Source organism: Ctenopharyngodon idella, chromosome 10 (genome assembly GCF_019924925.1).
Source record: "Ctenopharyngodon idella isolate HZGC_01 chromosome 10, HZGC01, whole genome shotgun sequence".
Lineage (NCBI taxonomy): Eukaryota > Metazoa > Chordata > Actinopteri > Cypriniformes > Xenocyprididae > Ctenopharyngodon > Ctenopharyngodon idella.
Genome location: NC_067229.1, coordinates 46,556,652 through 46,582,198, shown reverse-complemented (window position 1 = coordinate 46,582,198; position 25,547 = coordinate 46,556,652). Strand labels below are relative to the sequence as shown.

General features: G+C 37.1%; 2 protein-coding genes across 9 annotated transcripts; both read right to left on the bottom strand.

Annotated features, from left to right (window-relative positions):
• Positions 1–1,490: 1,490 nt before the first annotated feature.
• Positions 1,491–4,852, bottom strand: LOC127520515 (cyclin-dependent kinase 2-associated protein 1). 2 transcript variants are annotated; one of them, XM_051908688.1, is made up of 4 exons: positions 4,234–4,852; positions 3,521–3,612; positions 2,252–2,378; positions 1,491–2,143 (listed from the first exon to the last, which is right to left on the bottom strand). In XM_051908688.1, exons 1-4 carry the CDS (start codon positions 4,286–4,288, stop codon positions 2,076–2,078), a joined length of 342 nt encoding a protein of 113 aa, XP_051764648.1. In that variant the 5' UTR covers positions 4,289–4,852; the 3' UTR covers positions 1,491–2,075. The 2 variants fall into 2 exon arrangements, with proteins under 2 accessions (XP_051764648.1, XP_051764649.1); XM_051908689.1 differs by having other exon boundaries at positions 4,291–4,852.
• Positions 4,853–5,074: 222 nt separating this feature from the next.
• Positions 5,075–24,842, bottom strand: sbno1 (strawberry notch homolog 1 (Drosophila)). 7 transcript variants are annotated; one of them, XM_051908680.1, is made up of 33 exons: positions 24,496–24,842; positions 23,273–23,389; positions 22,054–22,155; positions 20,477–20,804; positions 19,950–19,988; positions 19,706–19,806; positions 19,494–19,590; positions 18,341–18,501; positions 18,074–18,207; positions 17,893–17,983; positions 17,647–17,808; positions 17,251–17,386; positions 17,040–17,145; positions 16,780–16,933; positions 15,085–15,267; positions 14,894–14,991; positions 14,599–14,744; positions 14,208–14,405; positions 13,055–13,231; positions 12,767–12,939; positions 12,545–12,676; positions 12,324–12,459; positions 10,945–11,057; positions 10,791–10,862; positions 10,610–10,709; positions 10,447–10,521; positions 10,141–10,287; positions 9,248–9,342; positions 9,042–9,128; positions 8,815–8,952; positions 7,960–8,036; positions 7,646–7,839; positions 5,075–6,276 (listed from the first exon to the last, which is right to left on the bottom strand). In XM_051908680.1, the coding sequence occupies exons 2-33, from the start codon at positions 23,384–23,386 to the stop codon at positions 6,134–6,136; spliced, it is 4,209 nt and encodes a 1,402-aa protein (XP_051764640.1). In that variant the 5' UTR covers positions 23,387–23,389; positions 24,496–24,842; the 3' UTR covers positions 5,075–6,133. The 7 variants fall into 7 exon arrangements, with proteins under 7 accessions (XP_051764640.1, XP_051764641.1, XP_051764642.1 ...); XM_051908681.1 differs by lacking the exon at positions 24,496–24,842 and adding an exon at positions 24,450–24,468; XM_051908682.1 differs by lacking the exon at positions 24,496–24,842 and adding an exon at positions 23,717–23,735.
• Positions 24,843–25,547: the final 705 nt, after the last annotated feature.

Sequence of the window (25,547 nt, the reverse complement as noted above, 5' to 3'; positions counted from 1 at the left end):
GCCGTTTTGGGACAAACATTTTTTTTTTTTTTTTTTTTTGCATTGTGACGTTATTTTTATAACAATGAAGTAATTTATTTCACCTAAAATTCAAAAGAAAATAATACAAAAAATATATTATGGGTCATTGACGAATAAGGTTTTTAAAAAAACATAAAGGAGATATAATTAATTTTGAAGTTTTATTAAGTGTTAACAATGAGATGATGTGGTTTTTATAATCAATTAAAACTGCTTTTGTCATTTTGAACAAGATTTGTCACCAAAAAAGTCATTCGGTTTAACCAAAATTTTACAGAATGACACTTTTGGTTATACCGAATGACGATATTTTCAAACAATGCTAACAGGCTGATATCTAGATATCTAGCTAGCGAAAGGACAATCAGTTTTTAAAATATTACATGTTTTATAGCGGTTGTACCGAATGACCTGATGTTTCAGGATGTGTATGAGCAAGTGAAAACATGAATTTTTCAAATAGTTAAGAGAGAGTTAGTTACTTTGCTTCACAACCATGGTGTCTGAATGATGTCACATCCTGTCACATGATACTGACCACATGACTTGATCCAAAATGGTCCCTTTATATTGGTTACTCCGAATGACATCAATGAAATTCATTTTTTCAGACATTCTTTCTCATAATAAAGCAACGACTTCTACACATAATTTTAATACCATTTTTGCACTATGTTAATATATGATGTTATAAAATCATGCCAGAATAAAAAATATATACATTTATTACATTTTAAGATATTTTAATCACAAATGAAATGGCTGTATTGGCCTTTGGACGGTTAAACCAAATGACCTTTAGACGCTTCAGAATCTTTAAAATACCTTTATATGTAGAAAAATATAATTAAAGCCTTTTAGATTCAATAAAAGAGATCTAGTTGTGAATGAAATGAAAATCATTTTTTTGAGAATAATGAAAAATAAAATGCTCAAAAATAACACCAGGATGCATTACAATTCTGATAATTGAGCTGAAAAAATGTGCTTAATTGTTTTCACAATTCAAAAATTCCTCTAAAATATGCTTAATTTTCTTAATGCAAAATTACAATTTCTTATTTTTTTTTCCCCCTTTAGGCAAAAAGTGACTTGGACAGATTTTTATAAGAATCACCAAAGTGTTCATTCATTGGACAATACATTTTCAATGCAATTATCAATTTACAAAATTCAATGAGTTAATTTGTGCTTATATTACAGCATTATTTTGATTTATAAAACATGCAAATTAATTATACAATATTACCATGGTAAGCACTGATTCATAATGCATAAATTTGGCTTCTTCTTCAAAAATGTAAGAATTTTTGTTATTTTAATTTCTTGTTTAGGTGGATCATCAAACCAGTTTTACTGTAGCAACAATAAAATCTGCTATTCTGGTGGAAACCGTTACCATGTTATATTTACATAAGGATAGTAATATTGTACAATGCAAGTCTTTTGCAAGACAATAAACAAAAACATTTCATACACAATGAATGTCATATTTATTGACAGTTATACAAAATTCCAAAGAGTGACCTTTTTTGTCTTTACATGAAAATACATTGTATTACACAAGGTAATAAATACAAATAAAGACGAAAGTAATGGCATCACTATAATACTTTTCAGTATCTCCCCAATTAAAAGAAAATTGTGTGTCCGAGGAGAAAATACCTTATTATCCTGAGACCTATTTCTAAAAGCACATACCTAGTCTAACCTGTAAAAGCCATGCAGATTCTAATGTGGGACCTTTAAACCGATTGCATGCATTTTTGCTTATTTGTTCTTAAAGATACTATGTGGTCAAAGAAAATGAAATATATAAAAACAACTCAAATGGCAACAGTTCCAGATCTCTTGCATTTATAAATCAGAAGATATATTCTCTGTGTCGTGCCTTATTCCCTCCAAACCACAGATGAAAAGCGCAACTCGTAACATAAATGCTCCACTTGTTGATTGTTTATCCCCCTCAAAGGAAAGGCATGCATGATTCCCGTGTGACGGTATAAGAAGACACAGTTCTTTCAGCCCGTATGGAGAGAATGAGGAAGGAGGCGCTAGGATCTCGCGTTTCTTTCTGTCTCTGCCAGACACTCCCGAACAAGCCCTCTGGCATGAATGATACCTTCAACAAAACAAAACACAATATTTGAGTTGCTGAGCAAGTATAAAATGAGTACACTCATATTTAGAAGCAGATTTATAGATTTTGTCTTTGATCATGTACACAAACCTCTTTTAAGTCGCTCCATGGCGCTTTTACTCCCTGCATATGTTGGCCTTATTTCTTTCCCAAGTTCTTCAATGATGGCGAGGAGTTCAGCATATTTACTCTGAGGTACTTGGTTTCCATTTGGACCCTAAACATGATATAAAACGGGGGAAAAAAACATTTTACTAACTTTAAAAAATGTTCTTGTTAGGACAGAATGAGTTTTAAAGTGTAAAAAAGGTATCAAACCTACCAGTGTTATTTTAGGTATTATTATGATTAATGTTACGAATGGGTTTTTACTTTTATTTTATGTTTTAATTTTTAGTTTTAGTAATTTTGTTGTATCTGTTTGTCATTAATAATAGTTTATTTTATTTTATTTTATTTCAAGTAACGAAAATGTAAAGTTGGAGAAAGCGTAACGGCTAACTGGGATCACGTGAGGCACCTCAGCCTATCATATAATGGCAGTGACATCAGTGCCCGCCGTTCAAAGTTTTATGACAGTCGGTTACAGTTTACGTTAATCAGTTTCTTGTGAATTAGCGCGTAAGTCTTGTGAATAAATGTTTATATTTGGCGTTATATCGCTAGTAAACGTACAGTAGGATTGCGTTGTTTGTGGAATGTGCTTTACTGTGGAAAAAAAGCGCGAATAAGCTGCAAATTAGTCACTGCAGGGCGCATAAAACTACATTTAAGATTACACCAAAACTTAATCTTAATTTAATACATATTTAATTAATTAAAATTATATGTATGTATTTATTTACCTTCATTCATTAGTCATTAACAGTTATAAATCACAAGTCTAACCTGGTAGCAATAGAAAGAACTCTTCACAGAACACTCATTTTCATTAAACAACATACAAACGTACATACGAGTGAAACTACGGAGCCCCTAAAGGGACATAGTGAAGGAGAAAATATGAGATGGAGGAAAAATTGTTCGGGGGGGAACGCAAAAGCATTGATTTATTATTTTTCCTCCCATCTCATATTTCATATGTCCCTTTAGGAGCTCCGTATGAAACGGCTTCTCGAACAAGAAAAAAATGTGACTTGATTTTGAATGGTTGTTGTTTGCTATTGGTCGATCTCATGTGAGTGACAGGTTGCCCCGCCCTCACGCACGTCATCGGAGACGTTATTGCACGAGGGAGGGAAAGTTATTTTGAATAAAGATTGAATAAAAAATTATTATACATTATTTATAATAATTACTGCAATATTCCGTTAAAAAAAAAAATACAATTTTTCATTTTGATTTCATGGTGAAACCTACCTGTGGGAATCCCAGTGACGGTGGTCCGAAGTCATTAAGAATTGGCTTAAATGACTGTATTGTTGCCATGGAAGATGGAGAAGGAATGTTTCCTGTGAAGAGTGAACAATACAAATCATTCACTGTATGAAACAACAACTTCTGATTTACATAAATAGGCTACATATTATTTCTACACAGACTGAGAGATAGTGTAAATGCACAAATATTGGCCTTTTGTCTCAAACCCACTGAGATACAACAACTTGTGACAACTAGCCCCGGCCTCCGTCACGCTCGCTCTATGCAATACCACCGTCGGCCACTAGGTGTCCCCAAAGAGCAATAAAAAAACTGCACGTCTGAATCCGATCAATCAACAGCCCAAGAGACAATCATGGAGGAAACGGCACGGGCTTGATCTTAGCCGCTAAAAGGATTCATTTTTATCACAATCTAGCGGCCTCCACACAAACCCATCCGGCCACGGCGCGACGCGGACCCTTCGGGAAGAACCCGAAAATGTACCTCACGCCGATATTTAGCCCTATCGAAGGCGAGGAATGCGTTTTTTTCACTAGTAATAATGGCGGATGTGAAGGATCTGACCCTGTAGCGATCAGACTGGACAAAAACTACACACGGCTTTTCCCCAGGTATTCTTTCTCACGCCAATTCTTACATTCGACCAAATACACTCAAGACGAAGAGTTTTCCACGCTTTTTCGGCATACCTTGGTTCCCAGAAGTTCCCGGAAGGTGTTGATGGGGATTGGGTTTGTAAGACATACCTGAAGAGATAATAAATGAGAGAAATAAAATTGTCCCTAAAATCAGCGGAGCGTCCGTCTCACAGACACTTTTTGTTTACAGCGGAGCAGCACCGGCAAATATGGCCGCGTCACTCCTCATGACACCCACACTGTCCATCATCATCACAAAGAACTCAAGACAATTAACACATAATTAATAAAAAAAAATAACCATTGTTGTCCATCATCACAGTGACAACTGGAGAAGTTACAAATAAAGAAATACTGCTCGTTTTCACAAAGATTTACATTTTTTAAAATGCATTTTACTTCAAGGAAAAAAGTACTAATTTTTGGGTTTTGTTTTGTTTTTTTACTAAAAATGCACTTTTATTTAAGAAAAACATGAAAAAATATTTGTACAAATAAATGTATTTTTTCAAAATCTCACATTTTTAATTTTGAACAAAAAACATCAGATGGGAAGATCAAATTCCAGAAGGATTTAGTTGAGAACAAACCTTGTTTGATTAGATTTAAGGTGGATTATATTTCTAGGTGTTGGTATAAAGCTTTGTACATAATGTACTTTTTACTGTGCCAAAATGCTATTAAACTACTCTGAAATAAATGTGACTGTTTTGTTTTTTTATTAAACTCATCTGACCTTGAGAACTAGATTCATACATTCACTTAGAAATGAACCAAACAGTTAAAAGATTTCAAGTGCACCTACAGTACTTTCTTGTTATATTGATAAAGAAAGCCGAATACACATTACCAAAAAAAAGTGGCTCCCTTTAAATAAAGACATTGAAATAGATGTAATCCACAAGATTTATTGGTCATATGCAAGAGGTAGAGATCTTGCAATCAGTTAAATTTATCCATAGATTCTTTGTACAACAGATCCATCAGTAGTGCAACTCGTGCAAGGATGAATGACATTGTCTTCAGAGTGCTGCAAACATCTACAATTCAGCAAAAAACATGACATTTCAGATATGCAACTATACATCGAGATATAGTAGAGAGACCGAGCATGTGTCAAACTCCAACATTTACAGCAGAAATGAGGTTCGGGAGCTCTTTATCCCAAGTAACACGTGTGACAGCAAATTATTAAAAGCAAGAAATATAGAAAAACTGAGCAAAAGCATTGATTGATGTGGCCTTCTGTAGAAGACATTCCAGTTTACAATCGCATTAAACACTCAAACTGCAACAGCGGGAAGCAGCGAAAACATCAACCCTCTCAGACGCTTCCAGAAACTAAACAAAATCAAAAATGGGTTCGTCAAATCATGCAAAATTTCTGATGAAGTCTTCAGGGTTGGGTTTACACCGCTTAAACCCGTCGGTGAGCCAGAGTGTTCCTGCTTTCAAATCAGGGACTGTATTGAGTGGTAAACAAGCAGCGTCATGCCCAAGACATGCTGGGTCACAAGGCTAAAGGGAGGCGTGCGTTTAAAATGAGACAAAAAAAAAGAAAAAGAAAAAAGAGAATGGAAAAAGAAAACTCGATTGAGAGTAACCCCTGAGCGCTGTCCTGTGTACATAGTAGTGTGTGTGACTTCACAGAGCCACGTGTGTCGATGGAAAGCACAGGCGATGATTTAGCCGACTGGATGTTGTGAAAAGGAAACAGTCTGACCAAATATCGTCCAGTTTCGCCCCCTTCTCAGTGCGGTTTCCTGACGCGCAGAGCTCCGATTCTGTAGTCCAGCAAGCTCCTTTGGCAATGAGTCCTCTTTGGACACGAACCCTGAAATATTAAATACGACACAAGCACTGTCTTCCTCACAGTGTGCCGGAGGAGGAAGGGTGGCTGGCTGGCTTACGATGCCACATCTGCCCTAAAGTGAGGGGCGCGTTTGTCACGCTATGTGTTGACGGTGTGGCTGATGCTCTGCGGATGAAGTTGCTGCCACATTTGCTGCTGCTGCACAGCCAGCTGCTGAGACTGATCTGATGAGGACAGGATGTTGATCAGGGGCGACACACAGTTGGCGGGAATGATCAGACCTGAGCAGGAAAAAAGAAAACGAGTTGAGATTAAGCTTGTATAGTTTTGCTTGTTTTTTTATAACCACAATATACACTACTGTTAAAAAGTTTGGGGTTGGTAAGATTTTTTTAATGTTTTTGAATGAAGTCTCTTCTGCTCACCAAGGCTGCATTTATTTGATCAAAATACAGTAAAAACAGTAATATTGTGAAATATTATTACAATTTAAAATAGCTGTTTTCTGTTGTAATATTTTAAAATAATTTATTCCTGTGATCAAAGCTGAATTTTCAGCATCATTATGTGTCTTCAGTCACATGATCCTTCAGAGATCATTCTAGTATGCTCAGTTGCTGCTCAAAAAACTTTTATTATCAATGTTGGAGAAAGTTGTGCTACTTAATATTTATGTGAAAATGTCTTTACTGTCACTTTTGATCAATTAAATGCATCCTTGCAGAATAGAAGTATTAATTTCTTTAAAAACAAGTCTTAATGACCCTAAACTTTTGAATAGTAGTGTCATTTTCTCCACCTCTGACGTTACTTTGCTAACTCAGTTACATCATGGAAGATTCACATTTAAAAACTCAGTTATGGCAATATCACAGTCTCGTGATATTGCCATAACTGAGTGTGAGGGTGAAATGAGAATAGAATATGCCACCGCTACATTCAGAGCACAAGCGTCCGACATCTTGTAGAATACACGCTCAGCACCGCCGCTCCCTATTCACAGAGTACACACGAAAGCAAAAGTAAAATGCGATTTCAATACCCTGCATTTTGAAAGCGGCTCCCTGATACATGCAAATATCTCCCATCTAGGACTGGGTTGTGTAGTTGTAACCATCTCTCAGCTCTGTATCATGCTTGAAGAAAAAATTGGTCTCTGTTTGCACTTTGAATATTGAGAGTACTTTGATTATGGTTGCAATTATTGTTTGCACTTAATAAGACTAAGAGAAAACTTATTCATTTTTATTTATATATATATATATTTATTTATTTTTTTTCTTCTATGATCAGTTTGTGGAAAGGAGGTCAAAAGTTGTAGAAGCTCATAAATCATGTACAGTAAGGTCTGAGACTCATATGAAATCATACAGGAGAGAAGCCAGTCAGTGGCAAAATCTTTTACAGTGCTTGAGTATTGTTGTCTTTTACTGCATATGATAATTCATACTCAAAGTAGAACTGAAATGACATTCATTATAAGATGATTAGTTAAAACATTTCAAATGCACCTGCAGACTATTTTTCTAGTCATGTTTTCATCATAAAGGAAATAAAATACTGTGTAAAAATCTTGTCTCGTTCTCGTGAGCCGTCTCCTAACACCCCTAATATATAAAAAAGGACAAACACATCTGTTTGACAACTTACCCACAATTCTCTGCCCATCCTCTGTTCTCAAACGTACAATCTGCATCTTCACATTGGATCCGCTGACTGAAGCCAGTACGCCCTCCACTTTGGTCCACACGCTGAGGACGGAACCACAGAGGACGTAGTATGTCCTGCACCGCAGCCCGATCTCACACTGTAGCCCCACTGACACCTTCTTACAGTTTCCTCGCCTGTCAAAAAGAAAGTGATACTCGTGACAACATTTCCAAACTTGATGTCCGACTAGATGAGATTCACGAATCAAGTGAAACTGCGTGATTCTTTTGGATTTTCATTTCTGAAGCACTTACCAGTACGCGTGCGAGCAGACCTCAGCCGAGGAGTTGTACTGATCAATCCAGTGCTGCTTGGCATCATCAGAGAGGACCTATTTTGAGATGAAGAAATGATATGAAATAATCTGCAGGGTGCTGACAGGGTCTAAAATTAACTTGCCAAATGAGACAGCAAACTTTTGATTTTGGACGTTGGCTTATAAGTGGTTTAAACAGTGTTTCCAATTGCTACTGAAAGTAGCTAAAAAAAGGTCGCTAGATGATGTCATACAGGAGAATGCGAGAATGGACGAGTCACGGAATCTAGATAAGGTTTGTCCAAGAAGTTGCTAAGCTTTTGAAAAAAACTCAAAAGCGGTGGGGAAGTCACTAAATCTAGCGATAAAAATCGCTAAATTGGCAGCACTGGGTTTAAACTAGGAAGCCTGAACTTCATGTGGTGATTCCAATGCTGGTGTAAAACATCTGAAGATCATATTTAAGATTTGATCATGGCTGCCGTAGAGGAGGCTGTAATTGTCCCAATGTGCTGTGTGTGAGAATGGCAAAGTTTTACAAGATGTCTTAAGCAACTTTATCCCAAAGCAGCAGATAGGAATGCACACTTTGATTTTGGGATATTTTTGTGGGGTGGCTTCTTTGCCACGTTAAGGTGCCATTTCAACTTGGCTAAAACAAGCTGCTTCAAATGACACAATAACAAGTGCGGTGTGTCAATAAAAATATTGACTGAGCTAAAGCAAAATTCATATATACAGCTGATTAAAAATACATTCATGGCTGGTAAAGTTATAATTTGATTCTGATGCTGAAACAAAAACATTAAGAATGCAATAAAATTGCATCTTATAAGCAGCAGTAATGTAATACCTTTTTACTTCTCTTCTTGAGGTCTGCGTAAGTCTCCAGTTTAACTTGTTTTCCGATATTTGGTCTGTACACCATAAAGAGTCTCTTTCTGGGATTGACTTCCTTTATAAGGATGGCAATTTTCTTGTTATTCCGCACCTTAAGATGAAACGGAAAATGGTTAGGTTAAGTGAATTGACAGGGGGTGTATAAAGAAAAAAAAAAAAAAAAAAAAAAAAAGGCCTCACCTGGACATAAAAACCATCATCTGGTCCATTCTGGTCGGCCCAGACGTGGGTGGCATCCTCCCATGACATTCCCCGCTCCACACTCACCTGAAGACACAGAAACACATTTAAACATTATCCAATTAAACAGACACCTCAAACAAAAACTAATAATGGCATCATAAAGGTGGATCTATTTCAGGTTCTTAGTATGGATATAAACGTACTGTATAGAGCTCCACGTGCCCTGAGGTGGAATATCCTGGTGTCAAGAATTTCTTTACATCAACTTTCTTTACTTTCTCATCTCCAGAGCCCAAATCTGCAAGAAACAAAAAATACATTCAAACTGAAAAAGGAAATAAAAACAGCTAATCCTCAAGTCTAAAATGGTGTTCACTACATTTTAAGATCACACTAAAATCCATTGGGGTTTTCGCACCAGAGGAACTTTTTCATAGTTCCTAGAACTATTGGTGGAAGTATCCGCTTTCTGGAGTGTTCGCACCGCAGGAACTACGAACCATTTTAGTTCTAGGAACTCCTTTGGGGGAACTAAATTAGCTCCTACTTCAGAGTAGGAAAAACAGCGATAACGGCATTTACCTGTTGTCTAAGGGGTTGTGTTCTTTTCTCCGCCTCAATGGTATATAATACTGAAAGTTGTTAAAGGAGATTTTGTCTCTTAGCCCCATTTTTTGCTCTTTGAGTTGTGTAAATTACGCATTTACATTCCATCTCCATTATCACAAAACCCACGACACACAACAAACCGCTCTGATCACAGCTTCCTCCATTCATTGGTTTTTGACGTTTGTAAATGCTGAGCTTAAAGACGCCGCTTCAGAGTTCCTACGGCAGGTGTGAATGCAACTAGGAAAACAGCCCAGGGGGGAAATTAGTTTTCTAGGAACTATCCTAGTGGCTAGTTCCTATAACTGAGTTCCTAGAACTCTTTGATGCGAAAGCCCCTCATTTTAGTCTGTTAGCTTTGAGATTAGTTTCCAATAGAACTTCCAGCTTCAAAATATATATAAACAAATTCACCAACACAGAAAAGAAAAACTGGGGTCTTCATTAGATCTTTGAGACTTTAGTCATGTTTAAAACACCTTCTTACCTAAAATTCCCATGTCATATCTTCCAGTCTTTTTGGCGTTCTGAATGACAGCGCTCAAAGTGTCAGAGAAATACTGAAAGAGTGCATTTTGTTGCTGGACCTCCATACCAAGAATCCTGTTCAAGAACTTCCCAATGTTGTTGTAGTCTATAAAAAAAAAAAAAAAAAAAAAAAAAAAAAAAAAGGTATGTGACATGAGAAAATTAAAACATTGTTTTACTGGGTCTTGAAACATTCAACATTTTGTGAGAAAAAAAAAAAAAGAAAAACTGAGGATGAAATTGACTCTTTAGAAAAATCTCTCACCTTTGTCTAGTGAGAGAACACCAGATCTATCCTCCACATTTATCAGCCCCACTCCGATTAAACCATTGCGGATTTCTGAAAAAGAATATGTAGGGTATTAAGATTAAGTTAAATTTGATGGGTTTCCAGTGACTTTCCTATTGTTAAAGACATTCAACTGTACCTTTAAAGAAATCCCCATCAAAGTCAGCAGGTGGAGACACTAAAGGAGAGTCCAGACTGACAATAGACTTCATGACTATTTCCAGAGCATTTCTGCCATACTGTGGATGTGAAAAGACATCAGTGAATAAGTCTAGCAACAGCCTTATTTAATACTGACAGGGCGTGTAATCCAATCTTACTTTGTTGTCAAAGTTAAATCGGCTGAGATCTCTCGTCTCTGTGGCCCTTCTGTCTCCGTGTGTTAAAGCACCCTATTTGAGAGAGACAAACAATTAGGCTTACAAAATTAAAACTGACCCCCATTAGCATGCAGAATGTGCACGACTGACTCACCAGGCTCTCCAGTCGTTTGGCGACAATAGAGGCGAATCGTTGCTCTCCAGCGAGTTCAGAGATGAGGAACACGTACTCAGGTGCCGTGACCTGGTTGGATCTGTGTGTTCGACCTGTTTGCAATGAATCCAAAGAGTCAGTGAACTGGAAACTCAAATACAAATTTGATATTTTATATATTTATGCGTTATTTGAATTGCATATAAAATTTCCATGTACTTGGTTTACAGTTTTAACAAACTAATAAACAGTGTGATGTATATTTGTCAGTAATAAATAAATGAAACAGGTTTAAAAAAAAAAAAAAAAAAAAAAAAAAAAGATTTCTGCACTTAAAAAAAATTAGTGCTACTTGCATCTAATTTTATTTTATCTAAATCATTTTAAAAAACACATTTATTTAAATTGTTTAGGATCAGCATTAATCTATTTATTGTGGAAATTAAAATTTATTAAGTATTAACATGGTTAAACTGTGGAACAAGCAATATTAAATTAGTTAAAAACGAAGACCATTGAAATAAATTGGATTTAATTATGATAAACATCATAACCTGGTTGTTGTGAATTTAAAAACATATTAAAGGATTAGTTCACCCAAAAATGAAAATTGTCATTACTCATCCTCATTTTGTTCCAAACTCACAAGACTTGTTTATCTTCAAAACACAAATGACACTATTTTTAATGAAATCTGAGAGCTTTCTGTCCCTCCACTGACAGCTACACAACTAACACTTTCAAGCCCCAGAAAGGTAGTAAAGACATCAGTAATCTATGTTACTCCAGTGGTTTAACCTCAATTTTATGAAGCGAAGCGAGTGTGTTGTTTGCACAAAAAAAAAAACATTTACCACTTTATTTAAAAAAAAACAAAACAAAAAAATTCATTCACACAATAACGTCTGGTCTCGCATGAACAACATGCATGTGTCCCGGTGCTCTCGTAAATGCATTTAATATTTTGTTTTAGATTAATATTTTGTAAATTAAGTGGTAAATTGTATTTTTTTTTTTTTTTTCGCAAACAAAACACTCACGTCGCTTCATAAAATTGAGGATAAACCACTGGAGTCACATGGATTACTTTAATGACATCTTTACTACCTTTCTGGGGCTTGAAAGTGGTAGTAACGTAGGCTCTCAGATTTCATTAAAAAGATCTTCATTTGTGAAGATGAACGAAAGTCTTAAGGGTTTGAAATGACATGAGGGTAATTCATGACAGAATATTCATTTTTGCGTGAACTAACCCTTTAAGTTATTAATCAGTACTACTACAGAAATCATACCCATATCATTTATGTATGACTGACAAATGTGCATTTATTTATTTCCCCTCAAACATTAATAAATATATAATATATATATATGCCCACCAAACTGCTGAATAGCTCTATCAGCACTCCAGGGCAGCTCTAACGTCATGTGCACCCTCCTCCTCTGGTTCTTCACTCTGCGGTCGGCTTGAAGAGAAATACCAGAGCTGGCAGCCTCTGAGATAATTGCGATGTTCTATCAAGGTGAACACAGAACCGTTTAGATGTTGTTCATAATATCAAAACATTACACAGATGTGCGTAAAATCAAAGCAGCATACCTTATCTCCATCCATGAACCTTTGCTTCTCTGTGAGGTTTAGGATTTCAACAGGGACGTCAAGTTCTGATCGAGACTCGTAGGAAATGCTGCCATCATCGTTGCTGACTACCCTGCCTTTGCGGCCAGTCATCTGTATTGCATAAGTCGCACACGTTTAAAAATGGCATTGATTTTTTTAAATAGTGTGGCTGACACAAAAACACTCTACAAACAGACCAACCTCTGCGACGTTATCAGGGCCTCCCAGCTCATCGATGAGTTCATCGAGCGTGTTTGGTGGTAGATCCTCTGCCAGCTGCTCCAGTCGATCCAGCAGGTCCCTCTTCATCCGCTGGGCATCCTCAACAGCATCCTGACTGGTCACACAGCTGCTCTCCTCTGGCTCACTTTTGGCTTCAATACAATTGTTTGGTATGATTATTAGTATTAATTCATTGGACAGTGATGTTCTTAATTATTCAGGTTTATCTCACAACTTGGTCTAAAGAAGAGCTCACTGGTCACTTACCTACAGTAACCGTGTTGTTTGAAGGTTTGATGGTGGGGGTTGTAAAATTGGGTCTGGTTGTCCCAAGCCCGGAGGCTAACAAGGCACTTTGAATAGAGTCTGGATCAATGCTCTTTTTCTTCTTCTTGTTCCTCTTGTCTTTACTCTTTTTAGAGTCTTTTCTGATGAGCCACGGATCTAAGTTTCAAAGAATAGGCAGCATTTAAATATTTCTGATTATTATGGTATCAACATTGAACTGAATTAAGCTGAATAATGACACTATAACCCTTCTGTAGAGCTGCTCATTGCTGAATTGAATTAATTTCATAATTGATGAACATTGCAACACTGACACATAGGGCCTGTTTACACCTGGTCACTTCATGCATTTTTTTACTGATCGGATAGCTATCGGATTTGTTAAAATGGTTCCATTTACACTTGGCACATAAATATATCTCTGCAAAACAAATATAAATCCAATATTCAATTCCCATGCTATATGCAAATTTAACGGAGTTCACATCAACGAAAGCTACCAATATGAGCTGTATTTTATTTATTATCAGCCAATTTCAAGATCAAAGACTCTGGTAAGATCATTTAGTCTGACTACTTTTAATGAAGATGATTGTAACTTGTTCATTTGCGGCAGTTTTGCTGAAGAGATACTCAGCTAAGGGCGAAGCGCGTTACAGTAGCGCTGTCATATCTGGCTATAACGTGTCATATAGCCTATAATACGCTCTCACACGTTTATTTACAAAAATGTACATACATGGTTTCATCAACCAGATGCATTTAGACTTGTCCAGTTTCATCTAGAATGCATCTCAGACCACCTCCTAAAGTGGTTTGAGTGATCGGATTTAAATCCATCTTGAAAGCATTTCGGACGCCATTTACACCTTGTCTTTTTACAATCGGATAGTTATCCGATCAGAGAAACCACATGAAGTGACCAGGTGTAAAAAGGCCCTTATTGAACTGAATCAACACTGAACTGACTTGAGCTGATTAATGACACTATTCTTTTACAATATTAGTACTTATTTTCCTGTTTATTAATGTGAAGCTGCTTTGAAACAACCTGCATTGCACAAAGCGCTATATATAAATAAATGTGACTTGATTACATCATCTTGGGTGTAGCATGTTAACAAATTCTCACCATCTTCCTCATCCTCACTGGAATCATCCTTAAACGGGTTGAAGTCATCTTCATCCTCCTCCCCTGAGCTGACCGACTTGAAGCTGTCATCGCTTTCTGCATCCTTGTCCGAATCATCAGAGTTGCTCTCATCTGAGCTGGAACCAGACAGACCACCAGATTTACGAGCCTTCTTCACTTGCTTCTTAGTTTCTGGACCTGTAAACATGAGTCACCAATGGTCAGAACAAAACCATTACTAACCTTCACTTTCAATTTGAGTAATCTAAAAGCCCAAGAGTGGTTTTACTTCCTCCAACATCGAGATATGCTCATAGTTTCAGGGTAGAAACCACTGCTAAATATAACAAGGCATCTCTATTGCGGTTTTAATGTACGAGTGAACTAGTACCTTTCCTCTTTTTGCCTTTCTGCTCAGTGGTGGTTTCTAAAGGTGAAGGCGTTTTCTTCGCACTCAGGTCGATGCCTAAAAGACTGAAGAGTTTTTGTCTGTCTGGTGCAGGAAAATGCTTCTCCACCAGGGATTGTAGGACACCCCTTTAAAGGATCATGCATACATATTTTTAGTTGAAAAAACATCATTCAAAATCACTTTGTCCATTTTTATCCGTTGCAGACTAAGGCAATTATAAAGGAATTATTATACTTAAAATGAAAAAAATCTGCTGAAAAATTATTACACTCACTTTGCAGTGGAGACAAAGTCATTGAGCTCGCCTCCTCCCTCCTCCAAGGCCTCAAGGGTTCGAGCTTCTCCAGTTGATTGAAGACCAATCACCACACACTACAGAGAATGTTAAGAGGTCAGCACAACCAAAGTCACTGCAATTCTTTCTCTCTGAAAGCTCTTTTGTAACAAACGAACACCTAATCTAACCTTTCCATTTTTAACCTCCTCTCGGGCCAGCTGCACCACTCTTCGGACCTTAGAGGCAATGCACAGGTACTTGAAGAACCTCTGATGAGCTGACCAGAACTGACCCCACATGGACTTTTTCATTCGTTGTTCTGCATCCATCAAGTTGGCGGCTTGCTGGAACTTCTCTCTTGCACTGACCCACTGCACATTTTCAAAATAAAGAGTTTGGTTATTTAGGGTGTGTTCACACTTAGCAGGTTTGGTTCGATTAAAACGAACTCTGGTGCGATTGCTCTGTTAGTGCGGTTTATCTGAATATGTGTGCCATGTGTGTCAGCTTATTTACGCCTGCACGATAGGAGGCGCTGACCGAAAATACATTTTTTCCCCTCATGTATGTATGTATGTATAGGTTTTCCCATTTGGCTTTAACCTCATCTGAAAATTAAGATAAATAAAGTTTGGTATTAAGCCAGAAAGACAAACTCTAATGTTTACAAGATCTTATAAGATTTCTTTTGAGCAAGTACATCATAAAATATTGCAGCTGGATAACAGGTGTATTAGCTAAGATACAATTAGCATTAAGCTACACCTCACAAATGAGATTATTACTATGTTTTTACTCAAGCCTCACTTTACACCATCATCGAGTGCTTGTAATAACTCCCGACTGAGATCTAAAGTGGGCAGAAGTGCATCATTTGCAGTGTTTTATAACAAACTAGATGCTATACCTCCTTACCATTTCTCATTCTTTATCATTATAAAAATACCCCAAGCCGCATGAAAAACACATACAGAACATATATCGTCGTAATCATATATTTATTTGGCTTCATGTTTCATCTGTAGAAACTTGTTTATGTGTAGAACCGTGCAGAACTCAGAATGAGGAAATGAACATCTCGTCTTCATTTGGAAGGGCAAGAGTTATGATCACATAATATGATTGACAGCTCTAAAGTGAATGAGCTCTCTGACTCAGACACGCACGGAAGATAACAGTGCTCTGAACACCATTTCAAGCTCTTCAGATATATAATTCAGTACGCATATAACGCATAATTCAGTGGAAAATTAATAGAAATTATATTCTGTACAAAGAACATGTCAGAATAAATCTGTTCTCAGCCACCAATGATTAAAAGAACTCAGCATCCATTTTCTTCTCTCTTCCGGAATACTTTTTTTTTCGGTGTTTACACTAGTTTTCAAAACAGCGCCACCAATCTCACCCTTTTTGTGTAACAGCAGCGGCTCCAGGTATGTGATCGACACACTGGTCGGAAGAAAAAAAAAATCTTGCCTTGTCACGCCGCGATTGATAGAACCGGTGTGAATAGCTACATAGGGATCCATTGTTTCAATTCAAGAGCGTCATCATTTGCGATGCTTAATCGCGCTCAGTGTGAAAGGCCCTTAAAAAGAACAGAAAGCTCAAACATATCTGGTTTTTGGCACACACTGCATTGTTCGGTAAGTTCCGTCTCAAAATATATGTCATAAAACCCTTTTTTTTGGTATCTTTAGGTCTGGTGTTAAAAATGACAGTGTGAACGCTAAGCGAACCATGTATCATTTTCTTTTTTGGTCCGGACCAAAAGACCGGACAACAAGTGTAAACACACCCTAAATGTTTCTGGCTTCTGCCATTAATAAAGTTATGCATCATTATAATAATACTTTGGTTTTAGCTGATATTTTACCCACCAAGCGGACTGATTTGTTGTACATCTTGATGTAGCTCTGCGTCAAAGGAACTTCTTCGATTTTAAACGTCACGCCTGTGAAGCTCAGCTGTCGAGCGATGTACATTCCTCTCAGCTTCATATCCATGGCAACAATCTCCATGGCACCGACACCTCTAAAATAAACCAACCAAAAAAGGGTTGCATTCAATATTGAGAGAATGCAGGCTGTTACTAAAAAGCAAGGTCACTGACAAAAACTCTCTGATCTGATAAACTCACCTTCTCTCAACAGCTTGGATAAAATTTGTAAATTCCTTAAACGGAGTTCCTTCTCCCCAGATCCCAAGGCGATTCATGTAGGCCATATTGCGGGGCTCGGATGCGCCTACACAAAATCATACAACAGATGTATATATGGCAAAATGGAAATAAATGCACTGCTTAGTGTTCCTACATAAAATTTAAAAATACAACATCCACAGTCACATACCTGTAGCACTTGCGTACACAACTCGGGCTTTTGGCAGCTTATTCTGTAGCTCTAAAACTGCCAACCCGGTCTTTGTGGGCTTGGATGACCCAATAGGGCAAACATTTTTGGCTTTGTGACACTCATCAAAGATGATCTGAGACGCTCAGTCAAGGGAATCAGTCACCATAGTTACCAGAGAGCTGAATACAATCACACCATGTGAAGTGCTTCACTGCAGGTTCAGTCAATATGCAATGAAACTCACTTGTTTTTCTGGTCTAGAGCATTTAATGTTTTTCTAGGGATGTCAGATTGATGTAGTACCAAAATTATTGCACTGAGAATCGTGAATTTATCGACTAATGACTTTTTGGTATTACAACAACCCCTCTTCCTTGTAACATGAAAGGATACAACACCATCAAAGTCATCTCCACACCAGTGCAGTAACTGTTTGAATCTAGTCTTGTATTTTCCCCCAGACTGGCTCTCTCCAATCAGAGACGAGTATGTGGCGAAGATCACACCTTTTTTCACACTCCCATTGTGTTTCGATGAGATCTTTCCGTATTTGAACTGAAAGAGAGACGTGTGGAAAGAATGAATGTACTACTCGAAATACACAAACATCTCATGTTGTCTAAGAAGCACTTAATGTACCTTGTTTAGCGAATGGACCTGAATGTTCTTTGCTCCGATGTCTCTCAAGTCCCTCTCTGCATCATATTTCAAGTCATTTGAGACACTAAACCTGCACAGACCAGTGGGGAAAAAAGGCATGAATAATGGTACAATTACACTCCAAAAAGCAGTTTGAAGGGGAAAGAAAACAAGTGATTACCAGAGGGACCTTTTCCTGCCAAGAAGATAATTTTCATATATGATTCCAGCAATGGTTCTACCCTTTCCAACACCGGCTCCATCTCCAATCAAGTAGGCTGCTCGGTCTCCATTTGGTAGGAATGTCTCATGTTGCTGTACAAAAAACAAAAAAGTAAACTATTTGTGAAAGTTTGACATAATTATGATTTGACCTGCATAAGTGAACTAATTTGCTTCCTAAATGCCAATACATTTTAAAGGTTACAACATGTAAAAAGGCCCAAACCTGAGAAGCATACGTAATGGCCTCAAGCTGGAGGGCAGATAACCAGCCTCTATCGATGGTCTCCTCTGCAATGGAAAGTCTGTACCACACATCTGGCGGGTTGACACTGGACAGAGAGCTGGTCTCCACCACAGGATCAGGGTGCCGCAGTCCAATTCTCACTGAGAAACGAGACTAACTTTACAAATTTGCCAGAAAAACAATGGATCTGTTGGCACCGGGGCTTGACATCAACTTTTTTGCTCACCAGCTACTGTGTCCAGTGGTTTTCCAAAGTTATTAGCCATTTTCACATCGATAGCATGAGGAAAAACTGCCATATAGATATTTTTCATATTATCTCATAATTTGGCAGCAGGTATATTAGGCTGCTGTCACTTTAAGACCTGACGCACGGATCCATTATACTGTTACACATGCGTTCTTTCTCAACTGTTTATGTTCACTTAAAACATAACTCACTGTGTTCACGTTAATACTTGCCAAGACCAGCATTTTGACATTATTTTATGTGTATTTGTCTGTTTAAGCTCAATAAGCAGTGAAAAAGAACTCAATTTAGTACTGAGAGGCGGCTTTATGCGAGCGCACTTTGGGTGTGAGCACAAAATCTATGGGAATGAGTAATATGTGCAATACACACAATTCCACACCGAAATTCAAGCCCTGTAACACCAACAATATTCATCTGGAGCAAATGAAACGAGTAAGTGAGGGGAGGCGGGTTTGTGTGTCAACTCGCTGTCGGAGTGATGAGAGCACAAGAAAGAGCAGCTGGTATCATGTATCTATTCAGCGGAAAATGAGTATTGGAAGCTTTTCAGATATTTATCGGATATGTATCGAAAAAATCATTATTTTGACAACACAATTGCACTTAGTTTATTATTTCAGATGCCTTTTTAAAAGACTACAATTGAATGTATATATTATATATAAAATTCAACCTGCCAAAGTGGCTAGCAGGAGTGAATGCGTTACACGCCATTGCTGAAATCCACCCGCATTTGGAGGGTTGGCGTGTGTTAATGTCAAGCCCTGGTACAACATTTACATAAAAGGAAAGTGTGCATCAAATGACTGAATTAATGCTAAGAAATTACTGACTGTGTACAATCTACTAATTAAGCATACTGATCACGATCATACATACGTTTCATTGGCATGTATTCGGCGTACGTCTCTGCATGACCCAGCTCCTCTTCTTCCTCTTCCTCTGGTTCATCTTCCTCCTTCATTCCTGGTAATTTCTACATTCAAGTAAATAAATACAAAGAAAAATCCAATAACATTAAACTTACAGTTCAACTCCTCAATGAATGCCTCATCACACATAAGCAAATAAAAATAAATAATTAAGCTTACATTTACAGGTGAGAAGCTCCGCATTTTCATGTCATCGTTGACCCAGATCCTTGCTACATCTTTGCTGGACACTTCTTTTTTCAAGCCATTGTTTAATTCCGCTGAAGAAAACAGAGACAAAAAATTAGAGACACAAATATTCACACAGCCACAGCAGTTTGTCAGAACTGATACGGCCCCACCACAACATGAAAGCACCTGTGAAAACAGACTCAGTGCACTGCAGTTAAAACCCTACCCATACCTGATCTGCTCATCATCTTTGTGGAGACCAGAATAATTTCTGAAAGGAAGAGCATTGACATTAAGAAAACACAGCATGATTGCATCCACATGGTCTCTCTATGGAATGAGCTTTAGTCAATGCTCAGAACTTTAACAATGAAACTTAAGTGCACCATAAATGTTACCATAAAAAATTATTATATTAACAGATAGCTGTTCGGTTTGAAGCACAAAGAAGAGCACTAACAACCATCTTTAGCAGCAACATGTACATGGCTTAGATTTAAAACGTTTTCTTGAAACAAAAGGACCTAAAAATATGTCTCCTATTCCCTAACAGCTTTAACGCCTTCAAAGGTGACTTGAGACATTGGTTTCTTGTTTTGACAGCTGGAGGTGGCACTTGAAAACTGGCACTCAGCGTTAGATCTGGAAAGTGCCACAAAGCCGACAGCTGCATCGACAGACTCTTACAAGCAAAAAAAAAAACAAAAAAAACAACAACATGATGATCGCTCGAGGTCCAGCACATCTGCCAGCACTCACTTGTGCCTGTGGCTGTTGCCGTAGCAACGGGCTGCGCTATGTCAGGTGGGGGCTTCAACTTCATAAGCTCTCCAAGGCTGCTTGTCTTCAGGCTGCTGGTTCTGAGGAGGTCCTTCAACCTGATCTGATCATTATTGGGTGTGACCACGGTGGGAGAGGACGCAGAACTCCGTTGTGCTGTCGAACTTGTGTGTACCACTTTGGTTACTGTGATGGTCTGCCTGGAGGCGGTCCCAGCTGATGGTTTGGTGACTACAATGGTACCCAGTGATGGCAACTGATTCAGTTGATTTAAAACGAAGGTGGTAGTTGAGGGCTGAGGCTTCTCCTGCAAAGACACAGAATATGATTAATACAGCATGTGTAATTCTGAGCTTTACAGTCAAATATTAAAAAAAACTATGCAATTCTGATCTTATACAACAGTTCAGAAAATAAGTTAATATTGTGTTATTTTAGACACAACATTGTCTATTTTGTTCAATTTTGCCAATGAAAATTTAAAGAAAAAGCAGAACTGTTCTTCTCAATGCACTGCAGTGTTTTGAACGAACCGAGTGAAATCAATGATTCAGCGGCCCATTCGTAAAAGACTTGTTGGACTTGAAGCGACGTTACACAGACCGATCGGTGTATGACTTCAAAGTATTTGCTCTCGTGGTACTTTACTACTTTGAAGTCATACATGTCATCGCTCAGCGCCGCTTCAAGTCCAACAGGCCTGAAGAGAACCATTTACTTTACTCCTGAATGAATCAGCCGTTTGAATCGAATAACGAACGACTTAATCATCAAGACATTTATAGCCATCTACTGGCAGTTTTAGTTTCTTATTTAGAGTCCATTTTACTTTTTTTTAAATGAATATGAAAATTTGAAATTAAGGTATAGTTCACCTAAAACTTAAAATTCAGTCATCATTTACTCAACCTCATGGTCCAAAAGTTCATGTGTAAGAATTTCTATGTTGAATCAAACAAAATATTTCTTTCTGAAGCTATTTTCTGTAATGTCTATTTGATGCTTTACAAAAACGACTTCAAATTATCTTTTGGGAGTAATTTCTCAGCCAAAATTAATGTGCGATTAATTAGACTAATTAAACCGCCACATCATGTAATTAATTAGATTTAAAAAAAAAAAAAAAAAAAAAACAATCGCTTGACAGCCCTAATTTAAACATGTTACACAACCAGTAGCCTCAGACAGACCGCCCACAGTTTGCTCACTCACAGTCTGCATTTTATTGCACAGAAAAATTGCAAGAATCACTAGTTCCAATCGGATTGGATGGCTTGATGCAACTTCCAGAAGTGTACATGAGCAGAACTTGATATTCTGCTTTATTTTCAGACTTAAAAAAGATTTTTTTTTTTAAAATAAAAAAATCTTTATATCGGATACAGATACACCTGATCCTAAACAGCACCTGAAAACAAAAACTCTGGTTGGTTGCCTAATTAAATATATTGGTCTTTCTGCCAAAGTGGGAAGCTCTTGGACAGAATAAGCTGGACCACACTGTACAACATTAGTCAAAAGTCTATAAATACAGTGACGCTACGTGCAACACTTACCCTGATTGTGACTGTAGGAGTAGGTGGAACTGCAGGTTCAATTCTGACAATTCCAGAAGCTTCATTACTGAGACCGATGTCAAGTGCATTTAATGAGACTGACTAAAAAGGAAAGGAAAACGAAGAATTCATGATGATCATCAAATGTGCTACTTTGAGAAAGATTGCGTTTAGATTCAGTTTTGTTTTGAGTAAGGCTGTGTTGACAATATCGATTACTCTTTTAAACAATCTTCATTTTGATGAATTAGAAGTAGAATAAACCGTTTTCAGTTGATGCATGAACAAAACTTCATTAAATAGTATTTGTAGCATGCATCCCATCCAATAATCGCAATAAACTTGGTGCTTTGTTACATTTGATATGAAAAAGTCTCAGCTTTTAAATTCTGTCAATTTTACAGCAAAATTTAAACAATAAATATCATTTTGACGCTCTTTAATGTTGCGTGACAGATTGCTGTTGCCGCCTCGGCATGTGAACTTATCTCTTCCTCTTTATTACTAGTTATAGCACAAAATAAACATCAAAAAAGATGTTGACAGAAACCATACAACTTATTGAAATCTATCATGTCTCAGGTAATCGCTCAATCAGTGTTTCAACCACAAAAAGATGTCAATAAAACAGCATGTCCGTAACATTACATTTACCTCAGCAAAGCCATTCAATGTCCGAAGCTCGACAGAAAAAATAACTCTAGAGGGGAGCATGTGGCTATATGCACTATATTACAAAATCATTTTTAAAGAACTTGTTTGTGATGTCTTATTTAATGTACGTTTTAATCATTTTGTTTTTTATTACAGCCACCATTTAAATGTTTATAATTGGAGTAGAAACTATTATATCAAGAAGTTGATATAAAAACTGGCTTATATGGAATTTAAATGTTTGTATGCAACTCAGTTTTGTTTTAAGTGTTGATTATTATAACCAAAAATCAACAGCAATTTAATAAATTAGACTCTTGTTAATTTTAGCATTTAATATTATAGTAATATAACAACTAAAAAGCTTCTCTTAATAGCTCACAGCTTTTTTCCTTAAGAAAACTTGACACGTACTGTACCATAGCCAAATAAATCGATATCATAACCAAAACTATTTGTAAAAACTTAATACACAGCCCTAGTTTTGAGTCAAGAAAAAAAAATAACCATCACTACACTGCATGAAAATGAGTATATCATGTTGCATGTATTTGTTTTAAATGACCTGGTGTGAGGCAGGGAGTGGAAGTGTATCCTGAGGATCAACATCAAACAGATCATTAGGGCAGATTCCACTTTCACTTAGAGCAGCCAGAAGCAAATCTTGTCCAGGATCCATTGTCTAAAAGAGAGAAAGAAATAGTAATAATTATTACAAAAGAGAATCTGCTTTGCAAAACATCCCACTTAATCTTCTAACATCAAACATAATTTGATGTACTCTTAAACTACACAGATATTTCATAAAGACAATGACATACACCGAACTTAAAGATCACATCTTTCCCATCACATTACCAAGATAAATAAAGAATATATTTGGATGTTTTTAATGTTAGACCTTTGCGACTGAACACTATATATTATATAAATCCAAATGACACTAATTGGTCAAGAAATGAATTCATGAGGGCAAAAACATACTAAACTAATGCTGCTAACGGCTCACCACAACATTCAGCTTCACACGTGTTTGCCAAAACTGATCCAACTAGACTTCCTGGTCTGACGTTGCTGCTGGATGTTAATGTCAACCAGCTTACACATTCATAAACCAGACTAGAAACAAAAGAAAACTAACTATCTCTGAAATGTTCAAAACATTGAAATTACGCAGTAACAATAACCTGTGGTAGAATTTGACGGTTGTAAATACGCAACATTAGACACCCGGTGCATTAAACGTGCTGCTCTTTGGTCCTAAATATTCAGTGAAGACGTTTAAATGGTTCCCCAACAAACAGATCGCGGGTTAATCACAAACTACATACGCTTTTAACAGCAAAAAATATATATATCGTCAAATATATGCAGCATGTGGTGTAACAGCTCATCAGACTTGCTTACGGTGGTTGCTAGCTAATTTCCCCTCACGAACCGTTTAATCAACTTTAAATAGCAAAAAATGAGCCAAACGCTCTTTAAATGGGGTATAACCGGGTTTAAACAAATCCAAAAGAACCTGACCAACAGAATACGTGCCAAAAAATTACATTTAAACGAATAATTCCTGTCAGTGACTTTGTCAAAAGTGCGCTAACGGCTCGCCTCAGGTTAGCTGCCTAGCGCGTGAACCAGTCGCAAGACTCCCTCAGCTTTCACGAGAAACGCAATAAAACTCAATATTACTTTACATAGCGGCCCTAAACCGGCCGAAATTGTGACTATAACAGAAAACAGACCAAACCCGCTGTCTGACAGCTTATGTCCAATAAGTCAAACACGTACTCCACTCGGTTTCTATGGATCCCAAACGTCGCGGCGGTGTGAAGGATGTCACCGCTGCTTGCGCTGCTTGTTTTCTAACCGCCAGGCGCCATCTTTCCCGAGGCGCGTGCCGGTCACGTGACGCTGCAGCCCACAAAACAGACGATTTTGTGTCCAGAAATGTTCCCCACGCGCCGCGTATGACGCGCCACCGCGCATCGATCGAAAGCCGACATACGACCATCTTTCACAAAACCTCAGAGCCCGTCCATAAGAATCGAGATTTTTAATAATATTTTTAAATCAAAAGTAGTCGGAGAAGGAGAGCGCCGAAGCCATGTCACGTGACCACTCCCTTACTCATATTCAGGAAGTGACGCTGTTAAAATTTTTTCCTCCAATGACACGTCAAAATGACATTGCTGGAGCCATACTGGTAAGGTCAAAGGCAGCGACTGACCTATGCTGTTTGACAAAGGTTGATATATCAGATGAAATTTTTTTTAAATCTATTAGTTATTTAAAACAAATAAATCCACAAAATGAGAACATCATTAAACAAATCGTTGTATTTTACAATACTGTCTTTAATTAAAGCACCATAAACTTGCAAAAACTATAAAAAGTCAACTCATCTTTGTAAACTATTAAATATGTATGTGCTATATGGACACAATATACTCATGTTGGCATGTGAAACAAAATATTTCTATAAAGCACTGGCACTGAGAACCTTTAGAAATTTTCAAATAGAAAATATAAATATTTTAAAAATTATTTAAAAAGCAAATTTTATGTTTTATTTATGATTTTATTATTATAAATGGTAGCCTATTCATTATATTGTTGTTACATTTATTGTTGTTTCGCAATGCGTCTACGATAGATAGATAGATAGAATGAACAATAGTTAGATAAACAGATATTATATACAGATTTATGATTTACTGTATATTATATATTGTGATATATTATTATACAATATATTATGATAGATAGATAGATAGACAGATAGATAGATAGATAGATAGATAAAATGAACAATAGTTAGATAAATAGAGATATTATATACA